Here is a 10,864-nt window from a genome sequence, read left to right as displayed (position 1 = left end):
GTATGCTATCTATCTGCCTTTTCTTTCCAAGTCGCTTCATCCATCCATATAGGGCCAAACCAAACTTTGAAATAAGAAATACACTTTGATTATCGATACAACGATATTTTACAGGTTTATAATATCTTAGATGAAACTCTTCAAAACGTAATAAAACAACTATGGGACTATGAGAGAGTCAGTGGCGGAGCGATGGAGGACTAGCCACAATCTGAGAGGATTAGTTCATCAAATCTCATCTCATAACATGAAATAAAAGTATTAATAACTTCTCTTTGTATTGATACAAAGCCGTGGACAAAATAAGTGAAAATGACACATATATGTGCGTTAGGTAAAGACTGTGCTGGCATAATCGGCCGAGTCCGTTAATTCATTTTTGTATGCATCAAAATAGGGTGGAGTTGTTCGTTGCTTGGTCTTCTTATCAAGTATATATGATATGACGTATCTTCTAATTGTCAGCTGGATTATATGAAAAGTACTCCTGATTACGATTTTTTAATGTCGATATTAAAATTGTCCTTGTATTTTTCTGTTTAAAACTGTCCCGAAAAAAAAAAAAAAAAAATTAATAAAGGTGATCATTTCTACCAAATCTGTGTTAAGACCGTCTCTTGGGAGATTGTTGGGAAATATGGTTATCATGGGCATATGTAATTCCAGATTAAGAATATTAAGCATTTTTTTACAAGCCAGAACCTTGAAGCAATCATAGGACGATAATCACCACAGGGACATATAGTTGGGCTCGAGTCGAGTGGTCAGCATCACAACCTAACTCGATTGTTACAAATAGAAATCTAGTGGATTGCTTTCCCTCTCCCGTCACATCGTTCTTGATGGGAGTATAACAAGTACGTAAAATAAAAGAGGAAGGAGATAGTTGCTATCTAATGTCTCAACAAAAATAACATCACAGAACACCTCTTTCTCTTTTATTCACAACACGAGCAGTACGAGCACAAAACTGAGACTAAAAATTAAACATAGCCGAATTTTAACGTACCTTCTCAAATACTCTTCCTCCAAACTTGACACCTAAAGTGGGGTAACATATTTGGTTTCATTGAGAAATAGACAGCCGAAAACAGTATTGAAGAAATCACCACCTTTGAGTACTCCTCCCTTGCCAAACAATGACTCTGAGTCGTATTTACATGCCCTTGTACAGTCTGGGCAATACGTCACCTGTAGACAAGCCAAGACCATTCATTATACTCCGATCAACCTTGCAAGCATGATCATCATATATTCATTCTAAGCTAACAAAGTAATTATCTTTTTCATGAACTTTGCCTAAACAGTGCCGCTTAGAAATGTCAAAATGAGAGATGTAGGATATTTGGAATTGACCGGCTTTTGCTAAGACATGTTATATTCAATCAGTTTTCTATGTCAAAGTCCCATATTACAAAAATGTGAGATCAACCCCATTCAACTAAACATTTGTGTTGTTACAAAGTCAAAAGACTTCAATCAACATTTCTAATTCCTAGTGCTGCTACTGCTGCATAGTGCATATCTTCAGTAGCAGGACTGAGCCGCATCAAACATGACATCTATTAAAGTTGATCAAATGGGCGGCCTGCATAGGCTTGAGTGCTTGACCCTTTATTAAAACCAAAGAATGTCACCCAGCCAAAAAAGCCTGATATTTTTATTGAGGAGTTCTTCCTTTAGTTTTTATAAAAAAAATCCGGACTTCGATTTTAAAACCTATAAATTTACCTTGACTTTGTATTATGTTTCGCTCTCCCTTTTGTTTTTCATTTTTGCCTTTTCTATTTTTTTTCGCATTTTGAGGTGTGCGTTCACCTATGAACGGTTTTAAAGGATGATTCATGTTAGCCAACTCCAAATCATTTTGGGATTAAGGCTCTGATGTTGTTGGTGTTGTTGTTGTTGTTGTTGTTGTTGTAGTTCTTCCTTAAGACGGATATTTCAGTCTTAAGAGTAAAAAGGTCAAATAACACCCCACTTGAATAGATGGGACGAACTTTTTGCTAAATGCTAATCTCAATACATTCTGATTTTGTCGTATGTGTGATACTTGACCCGTCTTAAGCTTAAGACGGATATGCCCGTCTTAAATGAGAATTTGTGATTTTTATTAGGCTGGGTATGTGCCTAGCTTTTGGCCCAATCTGAATTCTACTACATCAGAATTTTTAAGCATGGCATACCTCCAGTAGCTTAGGACAGAGAGACGCATCGAGCATGACATCTACACCATAAATAGCCCTGGATTTTGGACTGTGCATCTCAGGATGAACTGCGATTGCCGCCTCAAACACAGATTTGATCATGCGTTGGATTCTCTCGTGAATACCTTGCCATTTTACTGCAATAATTAAATCAGAGTATAATAAGTTACCCAACCCAAACAATTCTAGTGGTCCTGTAAATTATAACAGTAAAAAGGGGAAGCCATGGGACAATGACAAGTGACAAAGTGAAGCTAAGAAGCCACAAACCTTGGTGTTCCTGCTCAAACTCTCTTACGAAATCTGGTGTTTGCATATGATTAAGTGTTCCACGGTAGTTCTGCAAGGGCGGCGACACCGTCAATTCTATTTCCCAGGGAAATGAAAAAAGGACGGAGAGATATAGGAGTTCTTATGATCTATGTTATTCGACTCATCATATAACCTCACGTTCCGTGACACTTGACAATCAGGCATGGATATGACACATGGACACTTCAGTTTAAACCAAAAACAAGAAAATGTCTTTATATACGTAGCTGACCCTACACTTGGATATGCGTCAGATACATTAAAGCGAGTTTGAGTAACATAGACTATGATTCTCAGGGTGAGGTAAAAGAGACTACAAGTTCCACATATTCTAGTAATGAGAGCATGAAGTTACCATAACAGTGAAATGGGTCTCATACTCGTACAAACTCCGCTTATCAAGAGAGTATGGATTATTTGCCAACCTTGCCTGAAAGAAGTAAGAAGAAGATCAGACTATGTTGAATAGCATATTGCAAATGAAAAAAAAAAGCACTATACTAAGAAGCATACCCAGAATACATCACAAAGGAAGATTTCCAAAGGTTTCATACTGCGAACAAGAACAATGTAGCGAAGATCAAACTTTTTCCCCCGGAACAAAGCAGGGTGCTCAATGTACTTCTGGCATATTTTTGGACCAGTCTCCATGAGACGAATTATAGCAGATAGATTACTGGTGATTGATGTATCTATAGTACGTGCCATATTCCAAGGTTTTAAAATCCATAGATTATCGAGCTCCTCCCTCTCACGTACATAATAATCTCCAATAAGCTCAGCCAAATGCCTTTCTAAATCATAAGTGGGCTGTAACCACTCGGGGACCCCGTGTGCCTGACATTAAAAATCAAACATTAAGCAACGAGTATAAACATGATCACAAGCTATGTGACCTCGATGCTCCACTTGGCCGTGTGCAGCATGTCCAACAATCCGACATTCAGACATGACTCTGGAATTTAACACTTCACTTTAAATAATATGAAACATTTTCACAAATTAGGCATGTCTGACACTCCAACGTGTCATACCCGACACAGTAGCCAAGTTGCAGCGACATAGCTTACAAGTTCCTTTTAGAGATTATAAAGCCCAATAAACCAGAGAACCTGAGAAGACAGGTCAACTGGCACTCAACAAGAATAACATTGAGCTTGTATTCCAGGGATAATCCAATACCTTTTGAATGGTATCAGCCAAATGATGTTTCATCACAAGACATGCTTCAACAGGAAATTGATTTATGTATTGGTCATCTGTAATTCCGACAGCCTTTTTTGTTTCCTCATCCACCTGCATGCAAGTCCATATGATATCTGCTTCCTTTGGCTCACTTGCTGCACGTTCCAAAGTAATGATTTTTAGGGACAAAAAACAGTGGAAAAACAGCATGATATACATCAGAAAATAGTAGGAAAAGTTTCATTTAGTGCAGAGTCAAAAACATGCAGATGTAGGGACAAACATAAATAAGACAGCCAAAGTGGATTGTAAAATGTTTGTCATTGCTAAACTTCAATAGCATTGTTTATGGTGTCCCGTTGAACTATAGACGTATATTAAGATTGTAGATGTTAATGTTTTTCAACACGGAGAAAAACACAAACATTGTTTGATGGTGTCTTCTGATCCTGTCACTTACATGAATAGTCAGGTGCCTAAAAGCTGGAAATGGATCAGCAGTATCTATGGTTGAACTCAACCGAGATGATCGACAAATTTATAAGCTTTAAGTCTCTTTAAATTGACTAGTGGTAGCCAGTAAGTAGAATCAGGAAAGTGAACAGCAACGACATTGTTACCCTGCCTCAAGGGATCCGAAAAATGGTGGAATAGAGGGAGGGTTTGGATGTAGGCATCTTTACCCTTGTCTTCTCAGCATGAGGTTGTTTAAAAATGAATGGAGTCTTAACAAAGATTGTGTCCAGATTCCTATCCAGCAATAACTACTTCGCAATAAAAAGAATCGCAACCATATTATTGAGCATAATCCACAACCAACAAAACTTTGGCTCCATTGAGATAGAAAAAATACTATGGAAGTATTTCCACATCAATATTACAGGGTGAAGTATTTCCGCATGAACAATAATAAAAAGTTGCATTCAAAAACTTAAAAGGAGAATCGAAGAAACAGCACTAACTGATTGCAAATTCAGGGCGAGTTAAGAACTCCTCTACTTGAGGTATATCAGTATAGACACGTAAAGGATTCTGGTGATGAAGCGCACATGGAGGGCTTAATGATTCCATCAAAGGAGCAACAAAGCACTTTGACTGCAACTTCTGAAGACATCTCTCGTATGCCTGGATATTAGAGGGGAAGTTATAGGTGACCTGACACTCCGGCGGCAATTACTAAATTATTGATCTAAATAGAATACTTACTTTCATAAAGTAATTCTTTGGGGTATGAAACCAAGCAGTCAATCTGGAGGATCGTTGCTTGTTCTCTCCCACACCAAACAAGAAGTCACGAGTGCACTCATCTCCTTTATGTACGTCTTGAGTTGGCCACAAAATGGTGTAGCTGAAGTTTGAAGCAGAGAAAGATGTAATCAATGGAAAAGGGCAGTTCTGAGGTGAGACTTCATTACCGTATAAGACCTCACTATTTCCGTCACCATAGCACACATATATCTCTCACTCTCAACTCACCCTCTTTTTTTACAGAGTATTATTATTTTATTTCTCTCTCCTCACAAATCACAACTCACCCCAACCCCAACCCCAAGCCACCCTCAAATCACCCTGATACCACCAACCCCCGCCTTCCCCCATCTAACCCAATCCGTAGTCCCCAAACTCCCTTTAACCATGCACTGATGCACCATCACTGGCCCCCAACACCAAACAAGCCAGTGGGTGACTACCCCATCCTTCACACCACAATTAATTGATTCTGCTGAAAAATAATTTGAGGGTACAACTTCCCATTGTTGGAGAACCGTAACCTAAAGTCCTAAACCCTTAATTAGGCTACTCTGCTGGCATTGCCCCCAAATCCGAGACCAAATGACCCCCTAGGGGTAGCTAGTTGAACCGTGTTAGGGAAAGGGTTACAACTTAAAATAGGGTGGTGAGTGAGGGTCACGACAGTGGGGGTGGCCAGACTGTGGTGATGTGGGGAAGAGAGAGTGAGCTAGAGTACCAAGGAGGCTGATGAGGATGTATATGTGGCTTAATGGTGAGTTCATGAGCTCTCAAGCAACAAGACCAGTATAGCCCATAGATAATCTCAGGAGAAACAAATAATAGTTAGGAGCTTACCTGATAGCAGATGATAGATTCCCATCACGCATGTATAGAAACGGCGCTACCCGAAAATTGGGCTCGTCACTATGTCGCAAAGCAGAACCCAGTTCATCCATCACATACCTAGAGATATTGATAAGCACAAATGCTGTCATTGTTAGCAATAGATGCTGTACTTGCAATCTTGGTTGATGTAATGTTTTCTAAAATTACATTATGAAATTCAGATGTCTAATTGTCTATTTATGAAGATACAGGAGATTAATCTCTACTAAAGAATCGCCAGAAAAATTTATCTCCTCTGAAGCAACACTAAACAAATTAGCCAGATGGAATGGGCTGCCAATCCTCAAATGTGAAGGGGTTGTTGTCAATTGGTTCTTATAATTTTGGCATTTACTGCACCTAGAATCCTAGATGGCTAGATCACTTTACTATATAAGGAAATGAAATAAATAATACCAATGAGAAGAAGAAGAAGTATCTTACCAAACAGAGGTTTCATCGATCTTTTCCTCATCTGCAAGTCTGTAAGTCATCAGATATAACCACATAGCATTGAGAACACGGTCTGCAAGTGAATCACCAGAGTTCCATTCAGGAAGACGTGGTTGAATAACTGCATCAACCACATGCTTCTCAGTCTCTAATATCTTTGACGCTTTGACACCGTTAAGTAAAAATAGGTTAGGAAGGTATTCAAGAATCTCCACTGCACTTTCTCCAAGTGGACCAGGGATATCAACCTGCAAATAATTTTTTTCTTAGTCAGGATTAGTAACTGGCACATAAAAATTTGGCTGAGACAAATCAGCAGGTATATTACCTCTAGAGAGGTCAGTGAAGGAAATCTCTTCAAAATTTCCAATAACTCATGAGAAGAATTTTCCTCTAATGGATTTCCACGCAGACTTAAAGATGTAAGATGTGGGAATTCAACTGTAGAAAATGCCTGAATAAGAAGCAAAAAATTCATCGGTAAAGACACTATCAGTTGTGCAGCAAGAAAATCACCATCAACTCCAGGGTAAATAAAAAAGATAAATCAAAAGAGGACAAAATGAATGAAAGATGGAGTATTATACAACCTTATTGTTCAAATTGTGAATTTGTCTATCAGAAAGGTCAAGAGAAGTCACATTCTGAAATTGATGATCACCTTCAACCCCGGGATTATCCTTGCAATATATTTCACCACAAAATCCCAGTGCCCATTCGCCATAATTACGTGTAAAATGTGAATTGAAGATCTCTAACTTTGGAAATGCTTGAAGAACTGCATCTTCTACATTACTTCCGCTGGACAATCAAATCTCAGTTTAACTCAACTTGTGGCATCAGAATTAAATCAACTAGTGCCATTAGGAATGAACTTTCAAACTTCAATGACCAAGAGTAGAAAGATAATTAAGCTCACCAGTTCTTTAGACAAGGGTTATCAGTTAACCAAAGGGCACGTAAATGTTTTAGTTTTGCAATCTCTTCCAAAATGGTTTCCATCTTGTTAATCTTGTTTCCGAGTAGGCTAAGAGCAACTAAATTCTGGAAAACAAAAAGGGTGAATAAGAATTTACAGATCACATTGACAGTCAATCAGCAGATATTAAGCAATGACGTGATAGAACAAACCGGACATCTAGTAGGTAAAGCTAACTCGCAAAGCTTGTCATCATCTAAATCAAGCTCTTCAAGCTCTAACCACTTCAGCCCATCATTATTGGACTTTTTCACCCTGGCTATTTCATTTTCCAGTATTTCTTCTACAGACATTTTTGCATTATCATCATTTACATTGCTAGCTATGCCTTCATCCTGTTCACCTTGGTCGATGTCAACACACATCAATGATGCCATTCTCTCAGTCAAACCAAGCACTTCCTCGAGCTGCAATAACACACAGTCACACAGCAAAAATGAATAACAAGTTCCACGGATCTAATGAATGCTGTCTTTATTAGAAAAAACAGTCCTAATAATTATACAGCTTACATAGACAAACCACGTATTTGCATGAATTGAAATGTTATGAATTAGTCCATGCCATTTTTATTGTCCTCATTTGACTTTGGTGGTGAGACAACGTCGACTTTGGCCGATATTTTTTTTTTAGTGTCAAGTTTCAGAAAATGATAATATGAATATATTTGCTTACATTGTTTATGTACTTATAATTGGAGAAACTTGAACATACAATTTATAAACTTCAGAAAGTGTGACAAATATGAAAACGATTGTTCTGAACTTCTGATAAATCACACTTGATCAACATTACATTCTATTTCTATATGTATTTATGTTCGAAGAAAGTACTGGTCAACGTTGACAGGTTGACCACCAAAATCTACTGGCGACAATAATTTTGGAATGGAGGTAGTATTTCTTAGAACTTAGAAGCATAACACCCTAGGTCATTTTATGATGCCAGGTTGCAGTCACGAACTTCATGGATTATTACTTTTGTCAAATTCTGATTTTGTAAATGCCACCTGAACCACAGTGTATGTCCTAAGATTCCAAAAAGTCCTTTAATCCATAATTACAAGGCCCATAATTACATAAAATATATAAAAAAAACAAAAAATCATCAATCTCATCAAGCCTCTAATGGCTACTTAAGCTCGAGAGTTTCAATGCATCTGACATAATAATAGATAGCTAGGAGATAGTATGTTAAAAACGTAGGATCAAAATCAGAAGTCACTTAGAAAAGGCTTTGAATCCTAAAAGCAATTTTAGGTCCTCCCTTAACAGATATACTAGGAGTTATTTTACGCTTCCCATCATCTATCTTATTCGTATTCCTACCAATTTACTACGAAACTCCAAAAACTATTCAATTTTACCTTTAGCGACAATATTGGAATGAACCAAATACCCAATACCACACACACAAAAGTGCTTCAATCATCAGAAAAATCCACATGCAATTTCTTTCCTCCCAATTCCATGAAACTCATCTACCGAGCAAAATGTTACTTAGATGAGGCTCAATCGGTGGTTTAATACCTTAATACACTCCTCTTGCACGAATACCCTTTGAGCTTCAAGAGTGGATAATCCACAAATTCACCCATACCTTGTCCTAAAATTCCACTTATGAGAATATAAGCCGGATTGAACATGATACCTCTTGGTCATTAAGGGTATGTTTGGATAGCAAAAGAGGAGGGAAAGGAAGGGGAGGGGGAAGGAGGGAAGAGAAAGGGAGGGAAGGGAAGGGGAGGGCAAATGGGGTGTGAGTGTTTGGATACAATTCCTTCCAAATCTTGTCTATTATGGAGAGATTTTGATTTGCCTCCGAGGAGGGAAAATGGATCCCTCCAAATCTCTCCCCCTCCATTCCCCTCCACCCTTATTTGCTATCCAAATGAGGGATTTTAAATCCCCTACTCTCCCTCCCTTTCTTTTCCCTCCAAAACCCTCATTCCAAACACACCCTAAGACTATAATACTCTCAACCAAAAGCTTGGGTGGATGGTTAAGACTCACCTCTTGGTCATTAAGACTACTCTTGTGTCTCAATTATTTGTTTACTACGGAGTATATAATAAAAATACCGATGAAGAATAAAAAAAGCAAACAAATGACTGGGACGGGGGAGCGTAATAGAATAATATAAACACAACCCAGCTTCCACAATGTTGGGATAGCAACCCAAGTCCCACATTGGAAAAATAGAATGTCTTCTTTATAAGAGCCCCCACTCCCCTTTTGGAAAGGAGCCCAAAGATAAATCGGTTCGGGATTGGCCAAAGCGGACAATATCATACTAATGTCATGGAGTAGTGGCGGCAGTCCCAACACACAAACCAACAAAGAACTACAATCATCCAAATTTAGATTGATACATGCATAAACACAAACCAAACCAAACCAATTTCTATCTGCTCAATCTAAACAAAGCACTGCCAACCAAATTAAAAATGGAGAAAAACATAGCATAAAAGAAAAGAAAGATTGAAAGAAGAATACATGTTTAGGTGCATCAGAAAGCCTGAAAGTCCAAGCATGATCAACAAGGAAGACATTAGAATGCTTAGACATGAAATCAGATGTAAAAAGAAGGCGTCTTTGAAGACCATTTTCACAAGGATCAATAAGGAAGGAATCTCCAGCATCAAATGTTTCAGAAGAGAGCTTCCGAAAGAGTTGAGGGTATAGAGACTCTGGTAACCCAGTTGCTGTTAGAAGGATGCCATGAACTTTCAAGAAATCTTCATAGTTTTCTATGCTCACCATTTTTGAAGTTTTTTTTGTGTGCTATGGCACTAAGCCGGCGCTGTGAGAGAGTGATGGAAAGAGAGGCAAGTTAGAAAAGGGTGAGCATCGGTGCAAAGACCGGAATAAATTGAATTGGGCTGAAGATTGAAACTTTAAGTGAGCGGGTTGTAACCAAACTGGTATAGTGGTATGTACTCGAGATCAACTCGGAATTTTGTGTTCGGCTCGGAACTTGTCGAGCCTTCAAAAAATTGATATATTCGTGCTTAAATTGATAACCGAAAAGACTACATGTACACGCCGTGTACAAGGCCATTGGTACACAGGCCAATGAGCGCGCGTCACGTGGAGTTTTGTAGGGACTATATGGAATCTTTTTCAAATTAGTTTTTAGAGGGTTCAATTTTAAAATTTTGAATTTCAATTTCAAAATGAGACAACTTCTTAATTGCTCCATTTTCCAACGGAGTTACTTTTTCACATACGGACTTTACTCTTTCACATACATTTTTCATTAACTTTCCGTATCATACCCTTTTTCTAAACCTAAGCAACTAATTTTTATTTGTATCTCTTTTTTTCCTAAAATCGAATCTAATTACTCTAAATATTTGAACAATGGAACATAATTCTCCAATTAGTGAAGTAGTTTAGTTGTTTGGTAATTATTAATTTGTTTTATTCAAATTATTAGAGTTTATTAGTGAAATTAATATATTTAATTTTTCATCAATTAGTATTAATTAGGGTTTATAGTTATGGATGACATGGTAATTAGGGTGATTTACGACGGTCAGGCTAGTGTGCTGTAATTAGGGTGGTGCGTTGGTGGAAATTTTGGTGCTAATGACAGTGGTGACGGTGAT

The 10,864-nt window shown here is 38.0% G+C and overlaps 1 protein-coding gene across 1 annotated transcript; it reads right to left on the bottom strand.

The window, feature by feature from the left end:
- Positions 1 to 916: 916 nt before the first annotated feature.
- On the bottom strand, positions 917 to 10,260 carry LOC141592505 (uncharacterized). The gene is made up of 15 exons (XM_074413211.1): positions 9,750 to 10,260; positions 7,407 to 7,661; positions 7,195 to 7,319; positions 6,866 to 7,076; positions 6,604 to 6,729; positions 6,267 to 6,523; positions 5,793 to 5,900; positions 4,911 to 5,052; positions 4,667 to 4,829; positions 3,702 to 3,859; positions 3,033 to 3,356; positions 2,875 to 2,949; positions 2,478 to 2,547; positions 2,187 to 2,344; positions 917 to 1,191 (listed from the first exon to the last, which is right to left on the bottom strand). Exons 1-15 carry the CDS (start codon positions 10,014 to 10,016, stop codon positions 1,042 to 1,044), a joined length of 2,589 nt encoding a protein of 862 aa, XP_074269312.1. The 5' UTR covers positions 10,017 to 10,260; the 3' UTR covers positions 917 to 1,041.
- Between the last annotated feature and the right edge of the window lie 604 nt (positions 10,261 to 10,864).

The sequence above is a fragment of the Silene latifolia genome, chromosome 7, assembly GCF_048544455.1.
Source record: "Silene latifolia isolate original U9 population chromosome 7, ASM4854445v1, whole genome shotgun sequence".
Classification (NCBI taxonomy): domain Eukaryota; kingdom Viridiplantae; phylum Streptophyta; class Magnoliopsida; order Caryophyllales; family Caryophyllaceae; genus Silene; species Silene latifolia.
Note: the sequence above shows the minus strand (reverse complement) of the source record. Positions and strands in the feature narration are given on the sequence as shown.

Excerpts from the sequence above, each read along its gene's own strand:
- LOC141592505 (XM_074413211.1), bottom strand. The coding sequence starts at position 10,016 with ATGGTGAGCATAGAAAACTATGAAGATTTCTTGAAAGTTCATGGCATC. Across the intron at positions 7,077-7,194 it reads AACCCTTGTCTAAAGAACTG|CGGAAGTAATGTAGAAGATG; the intron begins GTGAGCTTAATT and ends TTGATTGTCCAG. Across the intron at positions 3,860-4,666 it reads TCGCCCTGAATTTGCAATCA|CAAGTGAGCCAAAGGAAGCA; the intron begins GTTAGTGCTGTT and ends TGGAACGTGCAG.